Source organism: Eublepharis macularius, chromosome 3, assembly GCF_028583425.1.
Source record: "Eublepharis macularius isolate TG4126 chromosome 3, MPM_Emac_v1.0, whole genome shotgun sequence".
Taxonomy (NCBI): Eukaryota; Metazoa; Chordata; class Lepidosauria; order Squamata; family Eublepharidae; genus Eublepharis; species Eublepharis macularius.
The window spans coordinates 161,314,345-161,340,243 of record NC_072792.1 but is presented as its reverse complement, the minus strand read 5'-3'; the positions used below and the strand labels follow the sequence as shown (position 1 = coordinate 161,340,243).

Sequence of the window (25,899 nt, the reverse complement as noted above, 5' to 3'; positions counted from 1 at the left end):
GAGACAAATCACATGAGGAGGAGCACGTGAAGGGAGTTGCAATGTTAGCGGGGAAGCTGAATTTTAAAAGAGATTGGAAGGCTTTGTCAATTTCCCCTCTCTACAGAAACAGGGAGATCTCTGCTCAGAGGGTTTGTTTAGTTCCTCTTCCATTCTTAGAAGGGGAGGTGAAACTGACAGAGCCTTCCTGAGGCAGAAGAAATTAACAAATCCTCTGAGCAGCCATCTCCCTGGCTCTGTAGAGAGGGGAAATTGACAAACCCTTCTGATCGCTTTTAAAACTCAGCTTCCCGGCTAACATTGTGACTCCCTTCACGTGCTCCTCCTTGTGTAATTTCTCCCTTGTAGCTTGGCTCACCGTTACCTAAACACAAGTGCGCTTCTCTCATGTTTATGACTGCTCTCTCTGTTTGGTGACCTTAAGGATTAAAGGTCAGAGCACAGGAGGACAGACAGAAGTTAAAGCCTCCATAACTTCTCACTGTACTTCCTTTGCCTGGGAAACACAATACAGAACTTTTTTCACTGTTGAGAAGCCAGATTGGTGCATGTTGCCACTGGGCAACTTCACTTATCCAAGGTGAAGACTATATTGTATAGCTGAACTATGCCTGTGTTGTGTTTGGTATAGCGCCTCTGCTTACAGAAATTATACCTGTGTTCTTGTCATGCTCTCTAGAATCAGTTGTGTGCCTTCTTTACAATCAGTGTGCTAAGTGCAACTGGGCCCCCCAAAGCCCCGCCCTGTCGATAGTGGCTGCTTAGCCCCATGCAAAAGAATGAGTATATACAATTTAATGAGAGAATTTCATTAATGCTGGAATTTCTGTGAATTGACCAGAATTTGCATCCAGATGCCTATGAGGCTCTGGATTAGGACGAAGTTACTTTAATAGAAATCACTGCCAAGATTATTTTATGACTGAAAAGCCATTTTTGCTAGAACATCGTTTCGGAGCTGATGCAAACATCTTAAAAGTATTTTTAAGTGTGCACTACAAAAGAAAATTAGAATATGCTCATGGAAACATGGGTTCTATTTGCCCAAGAAACATTTCACTTACATAAAGGTGTTGCTAGAACAGGTAAAATAGATAAGCACAGATTTAGCTGAAAGGTCTCTTACGGAGAGCTGCCAGTTCAGTGAAATGGATTTGTGCAAGCACCTCTGAAAGGAATGGAGGTCATGCAGTGAGTATGCTTGCTAGACTCCATCCAGGCACTGCAAAGCTTCCTAGCACCTCCCAAGAACAGGACCATATATGCATAAGCTTTGCTCCTAAATGCATCCAAATACAATTTGCATGTAGGAAATAGCCATTACAGTTAAAGGCAGCTGACAGAACTTCCATGGGCAGAACCTTCATCACTATCTTTGTTCAGTTGCAGTAGTTCATATGTTGAAGTTGTGAGTGCCATGTCATTGCATGATGGGGATGGTGCTGTGGCTCAGTGGTAGAGCATCTACTTTGCATGCAGAAAGTCCCAGGTTCAATCCCCAGCAGTTCAGTTAGAAGAAGCAGGCAACTGGAGATGTGAAAGACTCCATGAAGAGCACTGGCCAGTCAGAGGAGACAACACTGGCCTTGATAGACCAACGATCTGACTCAGCATAAGGCAGGTTCATGTGCTAATGTGATTATGCATATATGCATGAATTTAGTGGCTTCAGGACTATCTGCTCACAGTGTTTAAATGGCTGTGGAATGGCAGAAAGCAACTTTCTCTGACAGCAATAACGACGTGGGCCCTTAAATGCACCCATTCCCAATGGCCTTTTTTAAGCATATCCTCTTCTCATTTCCCCAACCTCTATATATTACTCACCGTATTTGGTCATGGCTGTTTGTGTTGTATGTCTTCAAGTCACTTCTGACTTATGACCATAGGAATAGAAGACCTCCAAAACATCCTATCATTAACAACTTTGCTCAGATCTTCTAAACTGGAGGCTATGGCTTCCTTTATTGAGTCAAGCCATTTCATTTGAGATCTTCCTCTTTTCCTTCTGCCTTCCACCTTTAATAATATTACTGTCTTTTCCAGGGAGTTTTGTTTTCTCATGATGTGGCCAAAGTTTGATAGCCTCAGTTTCATCACTTTATCTTCTAGGAAGAATTTAGATTTGATCTGATCTAGAACTCATTTATTTGTCTTTTTGGCCATCCATGGTACCCATGGTATCACCTTCAACACCACATTTCAAATTAGTTTTCTTTCTGTTAGCTTTTTTTCACTGTCCAACTTTCACATTCATACATAGTAATGGGGAATTCCATAGTGTGGATTATCTTGGTCCCCAGATACACACCTTTATCCTTAAGGATCTTTTCTAGTTCCCTCATGGCTGATCTTCCAAGTCAATATTCTTCTGTTCTTGGTTACTTTCTCCCTTTTGGTTGATGATTGAGCCAAGGAATAGAAAATCCTTAACAATTTCAATTTCTTCATTGTCAGCCTTATAATTATTTAATTCTTTGGTAGTCATTACTTTTGTCTTCTTGATGCTCAGCTGTAAACCTGCTTTGGCACTTTCTCCTTTAACCATCACTATCGCTAGTCGTGTCAAGTCTTCACTATTTTCTGCCAGTAATATGGTGTCATTTGCATATCTCCAATTGTTAATGTTCCTTCCACCAATTTTCACTTCAGCTTCTTCTAAATCTAATCCTGCTTTCTTTATGATATATTCTGCATATAGGTTGAACAGATAAGAAGACAATATACATTTTTGTCTGACACCTTTGCCAACTGGAAACCATTCTGTTTTCCCATATTCCGTCTTAACAGTGTCTTGTCCAGAGTATAGGTTGCACAGAATAACAATCAGAGATATTATGGCACACTCATTTCTTTTAACGCCATCCATACCTTTTCATGATCCACACAGTTGAAAGCTTTTCTGTAATCTCTAAAACACAGGCCAATTTTCTTCTGCAATTCTCTGGTATGTGCCATTAGCCATCACAAATTCGCAATATGATCTCTAGTGCCTTTTCTTTTCTTGAATCCAGTTTGAACATCTGGCATTTCTTGTTCCATATATGGCAAGAGTCTTTGTTGTAGAATTTTGAGCAACACTTTGTTTGTGTGGGAAATTAATGCAATGGTCTGATAGTTGCTGCAATTTTTGGCATCTCCTCTTTTTTCAGTATTGGAATGCAGATTGAACATTTGCAATCTGTGAGCCATTGTTTTGTTTTCCATATTTGTTCATAAGATTAAGATTAAGATTAAGATTTTGATGGACTCAGTTTCTGTAGCTTGAAATAGCTCTATTGGTTTATCATCTACTCCCTGTGACTTGTTTCTCCCAATTTCTTTGAGTGCTGCTTTCACCTCACTCTGTCAAAAGATTCTTCTTTGAAAGAATCTCGCATCTTTTCATCTCTTCTGTATAGTTCTTCAGTGTATTGTTTCCATCTTTTGTTTATTTTGCCTTGATTAGACACTGTATTGCTGTGCTGATCTTTTAACATCCCACGGTTTGAATTTCCCTTTGATTGCCTGGATTTTGTGGAACAGATCCCTTGTTCCTCCTTTTTTGTTGTTCTCTTCCATGATTTTGCATTGGTTGTTATAATGGTCTCTGCATGCAAGTTGCCGAAAAGCTGCATTTAGAATTCTGTTTCTATTTCTGTCACCTTTTACTTGCCATGTCTACAATGGTTTAATAGGGCAGCTGCTTGCCATGCAGAAGGTCCCAGGTTTAATCCTTGGTATGTCCATTAAAAAGGATTAGATAGCAGGTGATGTGAAGGATCGCTACCTGATACTGGGACAGCCCCTGCCAGTCTAAGTAGACAATACTGACCTTGATGGACCAAGGGTCTAATGCAGCTTCATGTGTTCACTCAGGCTTGGATCCTATGGACAAGTTCAGTGCACAGTATGTAGAGCACTTCTTTGTGCACTAGCACTTTCATTTTCATGAGTCCAAAAGTTTTCCAATGAACCTTCGTACAAATGGAATTACTTGCACAAGAGGAAGTGTGCTCTGTGGCAGAGACTATCTAGCATGCATGGAGCTAGGTTCTAAGCCAACGGAACTCACTTATTGTGGCAAAGTTTAACGCTGGGCAGATTTGCTGCCTTGCTGGCTACATAATACCATACATTGGATTTACCTGAATGGCTGAGACGTTATTGGTAAATATGCAAATCATTATGACATACCTAGAAATGATGGGAATATTGGCACTGAATTAAGACAGACATATGGCAGGTTGGTACACAGCATTCATTACTTTCCCTGTAATTCTGGCAACACATCATATATTTTACTTGCAAAAAAAAAGTCAGATGGCATCTTGGCTGTGTCTGGACAAGATACCGCTTATGGGTCATTCTCGAAACAGTTTAATTACTGACACAAATTGGAACCAGAGTCTAAGTCCTCCTGGCCTGTCTGAAATAAGACAGAATAACAGACAAGAGGTATGAGACAGAAGGAGGCAATTATGCTTGAAAGGGATTCTGCCAGTCTACTTGGTGTTTATGCCATAAAGATCTTATTTCTAAGGCATTTTATCTGTTTAATCGTTTACTCAAAATCTCCAAGAAAAGAGATTCTGTAATCTATCTTGGCAGCTTCTTCCAATGATTTCCTCTACAGTTCCTTTTATATGTGAGTGATGCATGTGCACAGTTCCTCCTTGAGACACTAAACCCTTCAGTTTGCTACTGGCTGCAAAGAGCATTTGAATTCAAGGGCAACAGATGGACAATTTAACAAAGTGCCTAAAATCCATGACAATCTACAATGTGTCTAGTGTCTGATATAAATGACCCTCATGTTCTCTTCCTGGAACACTTTTGGGATTTGCACCTTATCTCTCATTGGTCTCTGATTTCAATGACAGACCACTGCTATAAATGCAACCCAATGAGATTGTTCTGAAGATAGAAGATACTGACGTAAGGTCAAGGCCAGTGAAAGCATGCAAGCGATGCAATGTGACATTCTGTGCAACCACAATGGATTTAGTTGAGAGTTAACTCTGCTTACATTTGCACTGTTAGCTGTGTCTAATTTAAGTACCTTTATTTATTAAAATATTGCTTTTCTTTGCTCATGTTTAGCACAAAGTGGTGTTTTTAATATTAATGGGATTGCCATCTTTATCCTATGCACTTTACTCAAAAGTAGGTCTCCCAAATAAGTGTTCATAGATGTGCAGCCTTCTTTTGCTCACAACTAACTTTTCCTTGATTGTTCTCATTGACTCCAACATATGTCAGACAAAGAAAGCCAGGGGTATGCAATAAACATGTGAAAGCTAATGGTACTTGAAAAAGAGTCTGAGCACAAACCTTGCCAGTTTACACTTATTTTTATATTCATGGGCATTTACATTTAAAAGCATGCTAAAGGTATAATGAAGTTAGAAAGGCTTGAGGTCATCTAGGAGTTAGTCTGGGGTGGTGGCTTTATGGAGGGTTTGTGGCTCAGTGGCTTTGCACATAGCCAGTCCAGGGTTCAATTCCTGCCGTCTCAAGTTAAATGGATTTCAGGCAATTGTTGGTTGGGGAAAAAAAATCTTTGCCTGGAGAATCCCTGCCAGAGGAGATAATATTGAGATAAAGGGACCGGTCTGGCTCTGTAAAAGGCAGCTTCATAGATGTACTGACGGATTGGTTCAATCCTTAGCTCAGCTATAAAACTCACAGGTGGCTTGAGAAAGATGGCAAAACTTACTTAGTCGCTGGGATAATGTGGGGCTAAGCATTTTGTACACTGAAAATCCTATAGAAAGTCATGCTATAAATTCCCAGCCAATCTCTGGTCAAGGTGATAGACCCATAGAGTTGGAAGAAATCAACAGCCATCACTCTCATGCTCAAAAGTCAGAATCGGCGGGCCACCCACCCCCTCCATCCTAAACAACCTACATAGCCAAGAGCCTGTATGATGTGTCATAGACAGTGAGCTGCTGCACTATGGAATGTTCCTGGAGAATCAATTGCCCCAGCAAGCTTGAATCACTTTCCAGCATGGCACTCAATTATTCTTCATCGGGTAAGTCATCCCAATTCACTGGCACCCAGCATGCCTTTGCCTTGATTTTGAGACCACTATCTACTGACATGGATCTTCTTAGAAAACTACATGATTTCACCAAACCTGGAACATCTCTCACAATGAAGAGCTATTGATCTATGAGGTTCTGTTTATCTAAAGAAATGATCATCCTCGACTTTACAAGGGAAAAGAAGAGTCCAAGCTTTTCTCACAATGATATGAACTGATATGGTAATTCTGGCAGTCTAAAAGCGTAAACAGTGCAACCAAGCTTTTCTCACACAAAGACCTACGGAAATGTGCCCCAAAGTTATCTTTAGCTGTCATAATACAGAAGCAAATAACACAGTGCTTTTCAACGAGGCGGATGTTTCGGATGTGTCACCTTTGCGCACGCATTTTTAAAAAGCACCATCTTGGTGGAAATCTATTCTTTCTTTTGAGAGTAAGTTGATTTATTTGCAAACACAGGCATTATCTCCATGGAGATGCTGACACCAATAGTTTAGATCCGGCACTGATCTCTGTGATTATAAATTCATTTCTTACTATAAATTAGCTGCTTGAAAGGAGTCCTAAATGGTGGTTGTGCATTTTCATTCAGGACACCACTCCTGCCTTCGGGACATTATTGTTCAACGGGATTAGTCTGCTTGGTCTCTTCACCTGTCTGAAAAAACAGGAACAATGCAGCAAGCAATGTTGCGGTGCCACATCCCTTAATTATCGTGGAGGTTGAGCAAGAGGCACCTAAAAACCCCAACGCGGAGAATGGAGGTTGCAGACCATTAATTCCTGGTGGATTGCTCCCACTGTCCTGTGGTTTTCATAATCATAATTAGTTCTATTGTCATGTCTCTCTGTCACTCTGTGGGAGTGAGTGAATATGCACTGTACTGAAAAACAAAGGACTGCCATTAAAACCTTTAAAAAGCTCTCTCACAGTAAAGGTGCATTCATCTTCAGTTTACAGTCTTCAAATGCAGCACAAAATGAAAACAACCGGTTGGATCCAGCGAAGAATGAGCAGAAAGGAACATGTACTTGGCCCAGACCCACTTGTGTAAGTAGTAGCAGAAGGGCTGTGGCAATACACCATGTTGTAATGTCATTTTTAATGAGGTAATGCACATATGGAGCAATGGGTTGTACAACAGACAGTTCATGTGATTTCACTGAATCTGCTTTCAAAGCTACATCAGATGAAATACCTTGTGCTATGTCTTGCAAATGCGGGAAAGACGGTGGAGATACACTCGCTTAGCACAAGCAGACAGCAAGGAGTCATTTTACCACTTCCACTTGCACAAGGACAAGAAATATCCCATGGTAACCCCATGTCTACACATTATTAGCTGTCCTATAGCAGCTTGCATATAAATTGCAGAGGCAGCAATAATGGGTTTTGTTAGAGCTGGTTTGAGGGGGGAAATTTAAAAAAAGGGGGGGTAACTTTTGACTCCATTATGAGGATGCATTGTATGGAAAAGCAGAGCCCTGACACTGGCAAAATACCTATTTTATATAATACACTGTGAAAACAACTGTAGAATCTGCCCAGACAGATTTTACCTACAAATATCAAGGTTGTATGCCTGTCCGACAGTGATTTTAATTAATGCAAACTTCTAATTTTGAAGTATTTCTTTAGGTCCATGAGAAAAATGAGCACTCTTCAGTTTTCATTAAATTGGGAGGGCCGACAGCTGAATCCTCAAACTGGAGCCTGGCATGAAAGAACCCTTTATTCCTTGGTCAATGTTGCCAAGAAGTAACTTTATGAATGCTGTTATCCAGGATTCTCAAATCTGGGTACATTGAATCTCCCTATTTTATGCCTGCCATTTTTTCCAAACATCTTTTCCGTACACAGTAACTGAGCTTAAACACAGAGAGAGGAAGAGTGGGCCTCTTTGGCAGAAAAGAATGAGTTGCCACTCTGCCACAAAACATATGCTCTGGATTAGTCAAACTGGAAGGAGGAGGAGAGACTGGGTTCAGCTTGTGCTCCCCCCCACACTCTTCAAGAACACTTGCTGTATATGCATGAATCCAAAAAGCAGCCTTATTCTCAGAAGTGCTGCGCTCTTTGGAGTGAAGAGGAGACCTTTCCCTCTCCTTCGGTTCCAGTTTAAATTCTTGTTAGGCTTTTTATCTCTCTACAGTGCTCTACAAACATGGGTCTGAGTGTTCATGTGTAAGACACAGGCAGTGCTCAGCTTCAAATTAGCATTCCACTGCAGGTACCATTGCAGAAGTGATTTGCCAGCCATCTCTTAACCGTCAAGAAAGCTCCAGGGACGCAAAACCAGAGGAATGCAATATGCTTCTATGCTTCAACTTTCAGGTGTTAAGAATCGCACCGGCATAAATCTTCAGGGTTCTCTTGGAACTGTTTTGACTCGCACTAGACTGCAAAGTGTTTTGCACTACCTTAAAGCCTTATCGGATTTATCATGTCAAAAGCTTTCATGGACCACTTTGTCAGTCAGATTGTCAGTTGGGAAATATATGCACAGACAGTGGAGACAAAAGATTGTGAAATGTAAGGCAGCACTCAGCCTACAAAGTGCTCAGCTACACAGGACATATAAAAAGAACGACTCCTATCTTATCTTGGACCCATCTGGCCACTGCATAAAAATGTCACAGACCCATTGCTGCCCCTTGCATGATTTTTTGATCTCCCACTCCTTACATTTCCCCTACATTTTTACATATAAAGGCAACTGATGTGGACTGCTCTAGTCCAAGAACTATAATACATCTATGTTTAAGAGGCCACCCAAATCTTGCTTTTGCAGCACGTCTAACACAGCTGTTGCCTTGGGAATTTGTCATAATGACTGCCTCTAATGTTTTGCTAATCTTGAGTTCTGAAAACCATGTGACCAGCTTTATCAGGGATTTCCAATTTATTATCCGGGATTCTCAAATTTTGGTTTTATGCCTTCATTCCCTCCCCCCACAAACGTCTCCCCTTAATGTCAACTAAAATTAAAGAGCTAAATGACATCAGAATTCAGTGCAAGAGATCAATGATGAGCCAGCACAAGAAAGCTCAATTGCATACCAGAAACTATATAACTTAACTTTACTGAAAACTGACATGTAGATTAATGATTCATACAGTTTCTGCAGCCCAAACACTGGTCATTGTGAGTCCTTTATTAGGAAATGACACACATGTGGTCTCACAGTAAGTCTTTATACACAGCTGCACCCTGTGCAATTGTTTTAGTGCACTGGAGTAAATCTGCACATGGTTCACACACAGCGGCAACTGTTCACCTCTATCATTTTTCCTTTCTGTAACACATCTCTAAGAAGCCCTTTAATCGCACAAAAATCTTTGCCTGCTATTTCCTTCACCTACTGGTTATTCTAGCTTTCCAACATCCCTTAATTTACAGATTTAGTTTTCTTTTTTAAAGAGACATATTTGGTTTCACAATGAGCCACATGTGGCTTTGGAGCCATAGATTGCAGACCCCTGAGTGATGTAGTTTTTCCTGCTCTTCAAAGCATACTATGGTTTGAGTGGCATGTGAGAGACATGCTGCGTGCTGCTGATATACAAAAGGATTAATAACTTAAAATGCTTTCATTTAAAAAAAAAATGTTCCTGTGTGCTGGTGATGTTTTTAATACTGATCAAAACAGTGATCAACTACATTACAGTCCTAAAACCGTTTCCTCTGCAACCATCCCCTTGAGATCCATGGTACTATTCCAACATGGACAGTCTTCCTACAGCCAACAGCCTAAAGGTGTATGCTCAAGATTACTTACAGTGCTATCCCATGCACTTTTAGTCAGAAATAACTCCCACTTCATTCAACAGGGTTTAAACCCAGGTATGGGTGTGTAGTATTGCAGTCCTGAATGATGTGGTTTCGTTACCCTTAAAGACAAAGAGGCACCATGTTGTACTAACAATCAAGATGACTATAAACAACAGTGCCAGAATAAAAATTTGCAAAGCTTTGAAATGAATCACATTTCTGAAATTTGATACTAGCATGTTTGAAAATTTATTTTTGGTGTGCGCGTGTGTGTGTGTGTTGGGGGGGGATTATGTTGTGAAATACTCTGTGCAAACCTTGTTAAGATACAAAACTGTGACAGTCAGTATCTGTCTGTAATGACAGGTGCCACATCTTTGGGCCTCCTTCAACATTCAGAATCATAACTAGGAAGAATCATATAGAAAAATCAGAAAATATCACTTGAATATTTGTAATTAAACATCCAGATTAGGAGAACTTCCCAATTTCCCACCCATCCTCCAACTAGTAAAGGAGTTGGATTTTAAATAATCCTTTCCAGCTTTTCTAATGATTATAGATAGGTGAAATGGAGAGTTTAATCCGTGTTAGTGATTTTGAATGCAGAGCCAGCGGGGAGGGGGGGTAGGTATTCTGGGATAATTCCTTTCCTGCATAGTGTAAGGGAGGTGGTTTTGTGCACTTGGTTGTACAGCATGGGAGGAGGTCATGGAGCTTGACTTATCCACTTTCCAGCCATATTCCACTTACTACGAAGAACCAGCGGTGGTGGTAGAAAGTGCGGTCAAGTTGCAGCCGCCTTATGGCGACCCCTGCTGGGGTTTTCAAGACAAGAGAATAACAGGGGTGGTTTCTCCTGAACAGCCTCTGCATAGCCTGCATATGCCTCTCATCTTCTTTGGAGGTCTCCCATCCAATTACTAACCAAGGCCAACCCTGCTTAGCTTCTGAGATCTGACTAGTCTGAGCTATCCAAGTCAGGGCACGAAGAACTGTTATTCACAAGCAAAAAAGCTCCTTATAAAATCCATAACATTTAGATCGTTGTGGCAGTACCAAGGGTTAGTGGGAGCTTCAGGTCAAAGAGGTGAGAAATTAGAACACTATGTTTTCAACAATGCATGTGGAACTGAGTAAATGATCACAGTTTTTACTTCTACTGTTCAGATACTTAGACTGACAGCAGGGCAAAGACAGGACGTCATTTTGAGTATGCAAAATACACAAATGTCTAACTGTCAGGAAAAGAAAATGACCCACGAGGTGTTCTTGAAAACCTCCAACAAAAAATGTTTGAAATGTTTTTTTTGGGAAAAAAATTAGAATAACTTGGAATAAGGGGGTAAAATATACAGTAGTCAACTGACTGCATACTTGTTCAAGTGCATGGAATATTATTTGTCCAGAAAGTGAAATGCATAAAAAATAGGTAAAATCTCTACAATATTCTGAATAATTATCCCTCCTGCCAAGAAGATAATAAAAGATCTCTACAGTATTTGTATTTTTTTTAAAAAAATCCTTACCCTTAAAAGACTTTCCTTCTTGCTGAATAACATTTTCAATGGCAAGAATGCCTCTTAATCAGAAATCTCTACTTTGCTGGTGCAAATTTAACATATCACCGAAACCCGGCTGCTCTGAATCTTACTTGTATTCTACAGGTGTCAGTGCAGAAGGCCTGCACCAGTTCTACTGACACAGATGGAGGATGACGAGGTGGGAGTGCTATGCCCTTTTTTTAAAAAAATCACCCACCCATTTCTGAACAGAAGGAAGCAATCTACCAGCGACTCCATTGCTTTAAATGGAACTTACACTGGAAAAAACCCATTGCTGCGTGGAATGTGTCCCTCAACAGCAAATTAATTTGGATGTCTGTGATTTTTTTTTTAACCACATGGACATTTATGACCAACAGCAGCTCCAGCAACTGAGAAGTATTTTGCTTAGTTTAATTTCTTTTTAAAACCCCTGTTCCCCCTCCCCTTTTCCAGTTTGTTTACTGACAGCAGTCACCCACCTTTAAAAAGAATTATTGCCTGACATTTCACGGAGCTTTTTAACTGCTTGCTTGGAACAATGCAGTGAAACAGAAAGAATCTCCTTTCTCCTGTCATGACCCAGTTCTGGGCTTGTGCTTTTGTGATGAGTCTTTGATCTGCAGCGGGCCTCATAGGCTTGTTTCCCGGAGGAACATGGTGCCAATGTTGTAGGAAATCTTTCTCACTCTGGCAGATGTGACGGAGGACTTTGGCTGCTTCTGACCAGTTCTGACCTCCAGGAAATAACAAATCCCAGGGATTTCCTTTGGAAAGTTGTCTGGAAGCTCTTCACGGGATCGAGGGATGAAGATAAAATTTTCTTCCTTTTTCAGAAGTCTAGGGAGAAAGAAACAAGAAAATGGTCAGCCTTGACGTATAGTTCTTCCACTCTTTAGGAGGTTCAAAGAGGAGAGAACAATTTCTTCACAAAATTGTGTTGATTACCAACAACAACCAGTACCTGCACTATCAACCCTTTATACTTTTCCTCACAGATTATTTTAAATATTGGTATTTACTTATTTATTTTGTTTGACTTATATCTCGCCCTTCCCGCAAACAGGCTCAGGGCAGCTTCCAACAAGAATATACAATTTAAGCATACCGTAAAACCTCATATGCCTGCCTTTCTTCCAAACAACTGACATCCAAGGGAGAACAAAAATCAAACGGCTCTAAAAAATTAGCCAAACAATAATAATAAAATGTTAAAACAACTGTCAGCAAAGCAGCCCTTTGAAACTACAATAAATAGAGCCCACTTAATATATCAATGACCAAAAAGTCTGCAACTCCTTAGATCTTCTTGAATATTAGGAGACCCCCCCCCCTCCAAGGCTCTCTTAGAAAGCTCAGTATTGCAGTCGAACATGAATCCTGCTTGAAAGACCAGGCCATCCTTTTTCAAGGGCAGAAAACAATTTTCTCTAATCACTATAACATTTTCCCCAAGTACAGAACTTTCCCTCATGGCACTGAAAACCAATCCCTCACTTGCATAAGGAAGAGTAAAAAAGAGATTAGGGCAAAAACTGCTCAGTGCTCTTGGACACATAAGCCACTGAGAATCGAGCCTTTTCCTATCAGCCTGGACTTGAAATGGGTTCTCTTTCTTAGGTACACCTGAGCATGATGGATGGATTCCAAACCTGACCCTTACTGCTACCTGCAAGCCTTAATTGCTGAAGAAAAACTACTCCCCGGTTTCAATTTGACCTTGTGCCATAGAAGCTCTGGCTCTCTGGTGTATTAACACAGCCTATTTGTGGTCAGGAAATGCATTTTAATACTCTGGATATTGTCAGACTTCCAGCTGGCTCTGCAGAAAGAAAAGACAGATAAAACATTTTGCTGCTTGGAGAAATATGTCAGACTTATTCCCTTGTTTGCACTGGAGAATATCCAGTTCCATGCTATTGAAATAAATAAGGCCCATTGTAGAACAAGAAGGAAAAGCAGATCTGCTAATTGAAACCAATGCAGTTAAAGACTCTTGATTCACAATGGTTTAACATCATGTTATATGAGCTGGCATACATTAAAGAGGTTGATACATCTATTTATGTAATGTAGATCCTTTGGGAAAATTCTTTGAGTTGTCTGGTCAACTCAAGACACTATTTGTGGCTGTTTTGGTTTGCTGTAGGTCTATTAAAGTAGATGTCTGGAATTATTTTTAGGAACAAGTAACACGTTAAGCCGCTTCTTTCCTTTAATACCATCAGTGTAATCCTAAAAACACTTACTCCAGTCTAAGCCCGTTGAAATCAACTCTTCTTAGGACTGCACTGTATATGTTCCATTTGTTCCTTTTTGGCTGAACTTTTAACTTTTTATTTCTTAAAGAGGGATGTGTGATCCTGAATTAGATGGCCAAAGCTAAACCAGATGCCGAATCTCCCAATTTTTGACTTGTCTGTTAAGTTACACAGTAATGGATCGTTAGAAAGTCAGCATCTTGTGACTGCTGCATAATGGAATTTTTGATTCTTGTTAAACTAGCAATGTGATTAATATATGTATAGAAATATATACACTAGCTGTTATATTAGATTTTTCTGATTTTAAAATAAACAATAAAATTTAAATAAGAGCAATATGGAGTTTGCTTTTGGATTGTTATCTTTAATATATTTTGTGGTTGTTTTCTTTCGTTTTTCCATAATTAAAGACAGCCTCCTTCATCCATAGCATTTGCTATCTTCAGCAATGCTGTCACGGTGTATTATTAAGGAATTCCAAATGTCGATTTCCCTCTGCTAGATGTTCCTCCTCTAAGTACTAATTTCAGTTCCTAATGCAGAAGAGGCCTCTTTAGCCTTCTTCTTCCTTACACAGCTCTGGTAGCAGCTGTGTGACCCTGAACAAGGCTCTTAAGAAGTAATGACTGGACCCAACACATCTTTTGTGAACCACTGATTATGGCTGGAGCAAAGAAAACAAACCAAAAATGAAATAAACAAAGTAAAGGGTGGAGAAAAGTGGGCAATGATGGAGCACACTTGTTATCACAGAGGTTTCAATTCAACAGGAACAAGCTGTCCACTGACATCTCAAAAGGATATCTATCAGCCACAGCTGGGGAACCTCCTTTCGTTTGGGTATCTACAATAGTATCTCAAATATTTTGAGGAGTGACTGCCACATATAGTCCCCACCTGCATTTCAAAAAGGCCCGAATGTAGTGCAACAAGAAATCTGAATGAAATATTCCAACAAATAAATAAGATTATCAGCTTCAAGAAACCTAGAATGTATACATAAATGATCTGTTTCTTTGTTTTTTAAAAACCCTGAACAAACTTCCAATTTAAGAAAGAAAATAGCTAAGGGCTATATAGAAGCTAAACATTCGCTTTGTGGACTAAATGGAACACAAATATACCATTTTCTTTCCTACTTGCTGTAAGATAAATAAGCAACAGTAGTTAAAGCAGTTCCTTACAAGTGGCAGTTAGGATACTGACGTCACTCCCTGGTCAACTGGTTTTCCAACTCTCCTTGTAAGAGTTTCACCCTTACGCTGTGCCTATCTGAAAGGTGAGATGAAATGCAAGCAGGGAATTAGATCTCTAATATCTGTTTCCTGTGTCTACTCCTCTAAGTATTCCGCTCTTGGCAACACTGACCTCAGTTTAAGCTTCTCTGCTTGAAAGCTACTCTAACCAAATTCTCCTTTATCCAAAGGGAAACCATTTTATGCATCATATTATACACCTTCCTGAAAAGAAAACATGAAACTACAATAGGGCTACACTACTGTGGGAAAATACCTGTGCTGGCAATGCCTGGGAGACTGGGGGTGGGGCTTACCCAAATAGTGACTCACGATGCTGTGTAAACAATAGAGTTCTGGGTGAGTCCTAGAGCATCCCACAACACAATGATGTCACTTCTGGTTACATAGCCAGAAGTGATGTTGCAGCATTGTTGGATGCCATTTTATCCAACCTATTTCCCACGCTGCCCTATGAAGCAGCAGCAAGGGATGAAGATCAATGAAGATAACCAGGTCAGCTTACTTTCACTTCAGGCATGGCTGTGTTTTTTCACTCTCTGCCCAACTAAAGAGAAAAGGGTACACATCTAAAGGTTGACATGTCAGTGTTAGGGAAACATTAGGATTAATGTGCGCTTCAGACACACACTTACTTTGCATAGGGTTCCAACTGGCCTGGAGAAAAATGTCCTGTCCCTTTAATAGAGGTTTAATGTGTGGGAAAGGGAGGATGAAGCTTTTAATGACATGGTATAAAACTTTACATCTCTAAACAGACAGGATATTTTTCTCTAGGCTAGCTGACAATCGCAACATTGCATGATGGTAAAAGTAACAAAGGAGCTGCAGCAGATGCAGCAAAGGAGTGAAAAATGCATTCTTTGGGAAAGTGCTTAAATGAATCTTTTTGATCTCAGTGAAATGGCTGTGAGTAAATTTGCTAGAAAGCTAGAAAGGAGTAGGGGTAGAAAGGACTGAAGGAGGTTTACATGCAGAACTGGCTTCAAACCTGCACTGCCAGTTCTTTAGGGTTGCTAATCATTGCCTGGCCAACCAGCAGGAGGGAGGACGGAAACGGGGAACGACATCATGCTGATGGCATGATACCACTTCTGTCAAATACATGGAATGACACCACATCCTTGACATGATGCAAATGTGGCACTCTAGAATAGGATTTCCAACCTGCAGGTGGAGCCTGGCGATCTCCTTGAATTAAAACTGTTCTAGCCACCAGAGATCAGTTCCCCTGGGGAAAATATGCCTGTCTTGAATAGTGGACTCTATGGCATAATACCCCCCTTGAGGTCCCTCCCTCACCAAGCCCCATCCCCTTAAATCTCTATCCCTAAATCTCCAGGAATTTCTTAAGCCAGAGTTGACAACCCTACTCTAATATTTGTACAAAACTGTATGGTAAAACCCTGCTGTGGTGTTGGGCAACAAAGAAGGAGACTTGGCCCCCCAGGGATACACTTTGAAACAACCAGTTGTAAGAAAATCTGGTGAACATACTGTTGGAAATACAATGTCTTGTGTACAGAGAAGGCAGAAGACACAGAATACCTGCAAGGGGCAGCAGGTCTGACAGTGAGATAAACAGCAGAGTGGGACCCTTCTTTCCTCCTCTCTTCTGTCCTTCTTGCATGTCTCCAGATTGGTATTCTTAGGCTATTTCCTGCCTCTTCCTGGAAGTACCTCCTGCCCAGGGCTTTTTTTTGAGGGGGGACGCTCCATAACAGTGTTCTGGCAGCTCTAGAATCTGACACTGTGACACTGAGAGATCTCTGTCTTTTGGTGCTACACCTCTGAAGATGCCAGCAACAGCTGCTGGAGAAACATCAGGAACTACAATGCCAAGACCACGGCAATACAGCCCGGAAAACCCACAACAACCAACATTTATCTTGTCGTAATGCATTGTGCTGGGTTCTGGGAAGCGGTGTCACTTCCAGGAGTGATGTCATCACACATTTCCGGGAGTGCGCACATGTAATAATAGAGTTCCACCACCTCTTTTCCCAGAAAAAAAGGCTCTGCTCCTCCCTGTTTACTGAGGTAGTTAGTATCTATTCTGTTTCTCTCCTTTCGTTAATGTTGTAGTTCCTGAACAAACTCTCTTCATTCATTCCTTAATCGACTCAAGATCATTCCTACGATATACCAGAGCCTACACATACAACTACTTCTGAAGCACCATGCTACTATCTTTGATGTTCATTGAAAGGTTTCGGCTAGGGTTGCCGAATGTCCCATTCTTTTAATACAGGTCCAATTGAATGTTATTCGCCTCAGTGCTATGAAAAACTTTCAAAACTTCGTACTTTAAGTCTCAAAGGAGCAGGACGTTTTTCTCCAGGTCTTTTCTGGCAACCCTATCGTGAGCTCTTTTTTACCACAGATCTGCCATATTAAAAACAAAACAAAAACATGTTACGGATTACTATTTTCCCCCATAACAAAAACTATCCCGTGCATAAAGCTCTACTTAAGGTCTCATGCCTGCCTATGCCTGATCACAGCTAAATAATCTTCTGGAAAGGCTTTTATACAGTGGTTAAATTGTGGCACTTAACATACAAAGAACAGAAAACTTCCACTTTCTCCTTACCAAAATGCAGAACAGAATTTAAAAAGCAAAGTTAAGCACTGTGCTAAATTTACTTCAGATTATGAATGCCTCAGAAGATGGAACTCGGAAGGGCCCAACTCTGTTTTGAAGAAAAAAAACACCTGAAACTGGGAAAACAACCCTTGATGGAAGGGGGGAGGGAGTCCTCCAAATTTTTCTGTCTCTGTTCTACAAGGATCCTATTTTGCCAACAAGATGTTGATAAAGTATCCTTTTTGTTCAAAAGAATGTCTTTCTAGCAGGTTTTATTTCTAAAGCTAGTTGGAGAAAAGAATCTTTTATTAGACAGTAAAGGAGCTTAACACACAGTTTTCATTACTGGTTGGGTTCAGCGGAGGATTTCTTGCCACTGCAAAGAAGAGTCAATATGTTATCCACATAAAGGCCAGACAGACCCATCCAAAAAACAGCTAATGCAAACCTTGTGCCAAATGCAGAAATTGCACACACTAGATCCAGAGGAGCTGGGTAGGGTGAAAAAAGACAAAAACAGGAAATATCTGTTGTGGGATTAGGTCTTCTGGACCCAGCTATCCCTGCTGGGCATATTGCTATTCTCAGAGCATTTATACCAATTCCAAGTCTGACTGCTGCTTCCCTGAACTTGATAACAAAATCTATTCAGCTGCAAACATTCTATGGAAGCATACATTACTGCATAAAGCCATCCTAATCCCCCCGTATGTTCTGTACTGGTCACAGCTTCAGAGGATGATGTACAACCTCAGCAAACTAGAAACGTATTTGTGAAATACCCTAACACTAGTTAAATCCATGCCTTCCTTCTCTTCCTCTTGTTTCAGGAAAATAGACCTCATCACAGACTGACTGCGGTACCTCCTCTGTCTTAATGTTTCTTTTAAAACATGACAAAAAGATATTTCTTTTCAACCAAATGACATTACAGTGCATATTTAAGTAAATTTAAATAAATAAATAAATAAATAAATAAATAAATAAATAAATATCCCAGTCCAAAATAAGCAGGGACCACTTTTATCCCAAGCTGATTATAATGGCCAGTCCGTTTCTTCTGCAAACCTTTGTCTCTAAGTGTATTCATTTCTGGTATCACTTGGTAGTAGCTGAGAAATAGATTTTCAGTGTTGTACAAAACTTTTTTCATGAAACAACCAGAAGATTTTGCAGTTGCAGCTCAGTTTCCCCCGGATTCTAGAATCAGATTGTTGCCTACTCAGGTAGAAGAGTGGGTTATAATTCTTCTTCTTCTTCTTCTTCTTCTTCTTCTTCTTCTTCTTCTTCTTCTTCTTCTTCTTCTTCTTCTTCTTCTTCAGTTCAGACACTACAGTTTATCATCATCATCGTCGTTGTCATTATTATTATATAAATATTATAATAACATAATAATTTAATAATAATAATAAACTGTAGTGTCTGATCTGAACCTTCAATTTGCATACAGCTAGATACTATCTATTCTCCATCCCTTCAGATTTTGAGGAATTATATTAACTGTAAAATTACCGTCTCTTTTCTGTCTAAAAAAGACAAGCACCATGTTTGAGTTCCCTGTAAGTACAAGTTACCCACCCCTGAATGCTAAAATATTGTTCATTTAAGCTTCATAAGATTAAATTGAACCAGTATTAAGACTAAAGAATCCCCACTGTAACAGAATAGCTAAAATTGCTTTACTCAGATTTAGTACATCTTCAGTTATTATCCAATAGTTCCTGTTGGAATTCCCAATATAATTTATCACTTAAAAAGTCAGAAATACTTCTAGTTATAGAATTAGCAACTGATGAAAAAATAATAATAAGCAATTGGAAAACTTTAATGCAATTGTAAGTCTGGTTTAGGAGAATCCATTTATTGGATAAGCACACCTCTTTGATTTTTTTTGTTTTATTCCAAGAATCTGGTTTCTTCTTTTTGAGGCTTTCGAGAGCTATTCTAGTTAGCAGTACTGTTTAGCAGGACTTGATCCATGAGGAAAGATAGGGATAAATATTTAAATGAATGAATGAATGAATGTTGACAGTACCAGGCTACATAGCACAATGGCCTGACATAGGGATGCAATCTCCCTTGCTGGAGACAGAGGATCTCCTGCCCCCAACTCCTGCCCCCCACCTCCGCAGGAGGAAAGGCACCTAGAGGGGAGGCACGTGCACCAAGTATTGTGCCAGAAAATGATGACCTTCTCCAGCACAGTGCTATGAGTTGCATCTGGGGGCGATTTGCTACAAAGCATCCCCAAACACTATGCTTGGGGGTACTTTTTATTGAATTACCTATAGCTTTCAGGACATGCTGAAAAATGACTCCATATTCCAACGTGATGGGTGGGCACGGGGGGGGTAAGTACTCGCTGCCTCCCCCCCCCTCGCGGTTTGGTACCTGGCACCCCTAGCCTGACTCTGTATAAAGCCACTTTGTATGATTTAGACGGGTCATATTATTCAGACTGTTGTCATTCTGAGATACAATTTTTATTTGATTTTATTATTATTTTTTCTTCATGTCACAGGCCACCAAGGTGTATCACAAATTGCTTTTGCAAGTCCCCTCAGTTTCAAAAGCAGCATGCCAGGTGGCATGGGTTAGTGGTAACTAGTGAACTAGTTGGCTATGTCGAACTATTTGCTTTAATTGTTTGAATACTATCAGGATGCAAATTAGCCATTCACACTATGCCCTTCAATGAACAAGTTCTCATCATAAAGTCTATAATACTGTTTCCCTTCCCTGAATGCTTATCTCATCACTACATTCCTTGATTTCTCTGTACCAGGTAAGAAACTTTTAGAAGTTCTGTGTGGATGTATTAGTAACTGGTGCCTTATACCATGAATCAAAAATCAGTTCTTTGCAATGGTCATGGGCTAAGGGCTGGATCCAGAGACAAACTTTCCAACCATGCAAGGCGCTTCTTTCAGTAGAACAGAACATTCCTTCCTCTCCTCTCCTGCAGCAGCTCACTGCTCTCCCCAAAATCCTGCTGCAAGGGGTGCAGGGGACCCTCAGGAGGAACAGCATTCGAGGCAAAGAGAGAGCCTGCTGCAAGAAGAGAGGTGGAAATTGCCCCACCCCTTCTGTTCGCAGAAAAATTAGTCAGGAGGCAACCTGAAGTTTCCAGGTTCAGTTCAAAGTTCTCTTTTTGACCTCTACAAACTTAAACAGTCTCAGCATCTACTTCCAAATGCACTAGGACCAGCTGAGGAGGCCCTGCTTAGGGAGTCGTTGCCACTGAAATACGGTGACAGATCCATGCACTACAACCTTCTGGTGGTGTCCACCTCATGGCCAACCTCTTCTAAGAAGAACCTTTGGGAAACATGTTTATCCTTTGTTTTGAGGAAGGTTTCGGATTGTTAAGCTAGAGTTAATTTTAATGGCTGCCAATTGGATCAGCATTTTATTAGGCATTTTAATTGTTTATTGGCTTTGTGTAGATGTTTTCGGATTTTTAGTTTTTATAAATTGCTCTCTAAAAACCCTATTACGCTAGTCAGTGGAGTATTAAACTTGGAAGAATAAGAATAAATTGGGAGCTTCTCTGAATGTACAAGTTTCTTATCGTTTACAGTTCGGGCTGTTCTCCAGCTTACGAAATTCAGCTTGGAGGATTTCAGGGGCAAAAATAAGACATACTGGTGAGTGACATGATGGACTTATAACTTTCTAAACCCACAGAAGTCACAGCAAGAGTGAAAATAGGACCCCCTCTTGAAATCACCCTCATTAGATAACACTGAGCGGGTAGCTAAGAAATCAATGGGCTTAGAAAGATGTAATTTTGCTTAGGATTTGGAGTTACCAACCTCCAGGTGGGGCCTAGCATTTCCCCAGAATTGCAACTGATCTCTGGACTACAGAGACCAGTTCCTGTGGAGGAAATAGCAGTATCAGCAGGTGCACTCTATGGCATCACTTCCCCACTGAACTCCCTCTGCTCCCCAAACTCCACCTTCTAAAGGCACTGTCCCATAACTCCAGGAATCTCCCAAAGTGAAGTTGATAACCTTTTTAGGAGTGCACTGTTGGATGCCTTACTAGGCCTTTGAAGAGATCAGTACACACCAGAATGTGCCAGAGATATCATTGGATTGGATACCATAGAAAGAGCTTCTGCTGACAGAAGAACTTACGTTAGTTCAACGAAATACCCTCACTTTCCTCCTGCTGATGCAGTCCCAAATGCCCACTGAAATGCTGTTCTTGGTATATGTTGAAAATGTTTTCAGTTTATCCTTACGCAAGGTCAACAAATGATAGTAGGGTTGCCATTCCCCTGCCCGGGGTGGGGGATCCCTCAATCCCATTCTTATACTCTCCCCACCTCCTGGAACAAGTACAGTTCTATATATATTTGGGAATTGTATTTCATTATTCTGGAAAATGGATAGCACATCTGCAACCGGCCCAAGCGAATGCTGAACACACTTACTCAACTCTATTATGTTGGTTAGATGTTTCCCGCCTGCTGCAATTCATATGTACAGGGCCAAAGACAAGGTGCCTCAGCTACTTTATGGAATACCTATTTGGCTTGATGGAGGTGTTTCCAAACACAGAGAGACTCGATTCCTTAGAGCTATTCTGGGACTCCCTAAATCAACTAAAAAACAACAACAAATAATAATCAGGAACAACCAAACAGAAGATAAAATAGCAGAAATCGACACTAGGATATCCTGCTCTTAATAGAAAGCAATAGGGGTGTGCACTAGGGAAAAATTCGGGTTTCCCACTTTGGGTTTATTCGAAGTGGGAAACTGATCTGGAATAACCCAAATCTTAAAGCGGCAAGCTGCTTCGGATTTTTGGATATTTAAATTGCTTCAGAATGCATTGTAAAGATTCGGATCATACCAAAGTGAGGTGGAAGCTTTGCCCCCCCACCTCACTTACCCTCCCCCACTTACCTCACTGGGACGGGAAGGATGCCCAGCTGGGTGGTGGGAGAGCACACTGATGCTGCTTCCGTCACTGCACTGGCCAGCTGGGAGGCAGGAACACCTGGAGCCACCACCTCCATGGCCAGCTGGGCAGCGTGAGGGTGCATTCCTGCTGCCTTCACCACCCTGGCGGCCAGCGAGGCAGTGGGGAAGGCCCAGAGCCGGTGCCTGCGCTGCCACCACCTCCTCCACAGCCACAGCCAGTGAGGTGGTGGGGAAGGCCCAGAGCTTGCGCCCGTGACTTTGCTGCGGCAAGCTGGGCTGCATGAGGGTGTGCTTCCGCTGCCTGCACTGCAGCGGCAGCCAGAGAGGTGGTAGGGAAGGCTTGGAGCCAGCACCCATGCCGCCGCTGCCATGGTCAGCTGAGCTGTGTGAGGGCATGCTTCCGCTGCCTTCGCCGCTGTGGTGGCCAGCAAGGTGGTAGGGAGGGAGGAAGCCCCTTTAAAAAGGCCCCAAAGCTTCCCGAAGTGACCCAAATTACTTTAGAAAGCTTTGATTCGGGAACCTCAAATCGTTACGGATCAGGTCCGATTCGGGCATTTCCCCCAAATTGGATACCTGAAGCGCATACCCCTAGAAAGCAACAACCCCAACAAAAACAGATTCACAGACTACCCTAACCTCCATCCACACACATTAATCAAAATAAACAATTACTACAATAATTGCCTAGTGCCCTCTAGCAGAGGTTCAATTCTTGCTGTGTTGTCTACATCCTGCCCAGAGGTTTGAGACTGCAGGGATTTCTGCCACCAGATCTGCCACCAGATTTCTGCCACCTCTTGTGCCACCAGATCATACAAAGTGTCAAACTAGTACTCAGAGTCTCCAACTCATGTATTAGCATGAATTGTAAGACTGAAGACAGCACTCACTCTTGAAACCATCTTTATTATATAACACTGGAGGACAGGGCTAATAGGGTAAATTAGGTGACCTTCAGTTTGCTCTCCAAGCTGATGGAGGTTTCTATTCCTTGTGCATGAAAAGAATATATACATTTCCCATTCTGTTGCCAGGCCTGGGCATCGCTTTGTCTGGATTTTCTCCAGAACAGTGTACTCTATTAAATCTCCAGGATATCGGCATGTATTATTAACTGACCAGAACATTGTATTTTGTTGCAAGTAAAAAGGCTTATGCTGATCATTGTTTGGCTGACAATTTGGGAGCAAAAGTTAGACACCCCCCCCCAACTGCAAGTGAAAGCAAGCCAAGGCAGCAAAAAATTTATCTGTATGATAATTAACTACCTCTTATGTTTGTGTATTTTAAAATGGTTTTTTTATCTCTCATTAGGTCTCTGATGCAACAGAACGATTCACGCACTACTGCTTCTGAATAATACATAAACGCTGAATGTAAAGTGCAATACAATAGAACAATTATTGGCGGGCGGGCTAGCTATACAATATAGGTATCACAGTTAGCTACTAATTGCCAGTTCTAGGGGTGGAAAGCTCCTTTGACTTCTCTCTGTAAAGTGCCATTGACTCCTGGTGTGCCGGCACTTTTCTGTGGACCATCTGCTATTTTGTTTTGCCTGAAATAAGATATTGTTTAAGACAAATGTGTGAGCTAACATATTATTCAACTGTTCCTGTGCTGCTATGTGCCTCTGCAACACATGACACGTCATTGTCACTAGAGTTGTACTGTTGTTGCAGTCTTCCTACAGAATCATAGAATCATAGAATTGGAAGGGGCCGTACAGACCATCTAGTCCAACTCCCTGCCCAGTGCAGGATCAGCCTAAAGCATCTGACAAATATTCATCCAGCCTCTTCTTGAAAACTGACAGTGAAGGGGAGCTCACCACCTCCCTAAGCAGCTGATTCCACTTTTGAACTACTCTGACCGTGAAAAAGTTTTTCCTAATATCCAGCCAGTACCTTTGTGCATGTAATTTAAGCCCATTGCTTCGGGTCCTACCCTCTGCTGCCAACTGGAACAGCTCATTGCCTTCCTCCAAATGACAGCCGTTCCAATATTTAAAGAGAGCAATCATGTCCCCCCACAACCTCCTCTTCTTCAAACTAAACATTCCCAAGGCCCTCAGCCTTTCCTCGTAGGGCTCAGTCTCCAGGCCCCTGATCATCCTCGTCACTCTCCTCTGCACCCTCTCGATTTTGTCCATATCCTTTTTGAAGTGAGGCCTCCAGAACTGCACACAATACTCCAGGTGTGGCCTGACCAAGGCAGTATAGAGAGGGGCTATGACCTCCTGCGATTTTGACGCTATGGCCCCTGTGATACAACCCAAGATTGAATTAGCCTTTTTTGCCACTGTATCACACTGACTGCTCATATTTAGTTTACAGTCCACTCTTACCCCAAGGTCTCTTTCACATATACTACTGCCCAGAAGTGTATTCCCCATCCAGTATTTGTGCTTCCCATTTTTGTGGCCCAGATGTAATACTGCGCACTTGTCTTTGTTGAATTGCATCCTATTCACAGCTGCCCACTTCTCCAGAGTATTCAGGTCTTGTTGAATTTTAATTCTATCTTCTTGGGTGTTTGCTACCCCTCCCAATTTGGTATCATCAGCAAATTTAATGAGCAGCCCTTCCACTCCATCCAGATCATTGATAAAAATATTGAAAAGTACCAGGCCCAAAACCGAACCCTGCAGCACCCCACTGGACACCTCCCTCCAATCTGATGAAATGCCGCTGACCACCACTCTTTGAGTGCGGTCCTCTAACCAGTTCCCTATCCACTGAACTGTCCTATAGTCCAGTCCACAGTCTTCCAGTTTGCCCATCAGAATGTCATGGTGAGGACCATGCACCTATTAATATTACTATTAATCTTGGTAATGCAAAGCAAGATTTGAAAATGTGGTTGTAATGATTTCAAGAAATGGGTGCATGTATCTTTAAATGCTTGGTTTGAGCTAGGTGAAGAGTGGGGGTGAAAGAGAGGAATGAGTGAGCGATATGATTGGTTGTATTGTTGAAGGCTTTCATGGCCAGAGAATGATGGTTGTTATGGGTTTTCCGGGCTGTATTGCTGTGGTCTTGGCATTGTAGTTCCTGACGTTTCGCCAGCAGCTGTGGCTGGCATCTTCAGAGGTGTAGCACCAAAAGACCAAGATATGATTGGTTGACTGAGATTGTGGGCAGAGTGAATGCAGTTTAGACGGGGGGGGGGGGGGGAGAGAGAGAGAGAAAGTCAGTCAGAAGAAAGCAGGCTAGCTGTATGCTGCCTGAGTATATTGGAATATTCATGAGAGAAATATAACCTGCGTGGAACCTGAACTGAGCATGTTTGTGAAAGGACACTCAGTCAGGGAAAGGGAGGCCAGCTGTGTGCTGCCTGAGCAGGTTTAATATTTCTGTGAATGAGAGTTAGAGAAAGAGAGGCTAGCTGTGTGCTGCCTGAGTATATTGAAGTATTTGTGAGAGAACTATTGAGTCTAGTGAAACAGGCTAACTGTGGGCCAAGCTACACATGACGAATGACACTTGAACAGCAAGTGTATTT

At 41.4% G+C, this 25,899-nt stretch overlaps 1 protein-coding gene across 1 annotated transcript in view; it reads right to left on the bottom strand.

Annotated features, from left to right (window-relative positions):
• Positions 1–11,279: 11,279 nt before the first annotated feature.
• Positions 11,280–25,899, bottom strand: part of GUCY1A2 (guanylate cyclase 1 soluble subunit alpha 2) — a 205,403-nt gene continuing 190,783 nt past the window's right edge. Inside the window, exon 8 of the mRNA XM_054974281.1 lies at positions 11,280–12,191. Within this exon, the coding sequence (XP_054830256.1) occupies positions 11,984–12,191 (208 nt within the window). The 3' untranslated portion in view covers positions 11,280–11,983. The remainder of the gene's footprint in view (positions 12,192–25,899) is intronic.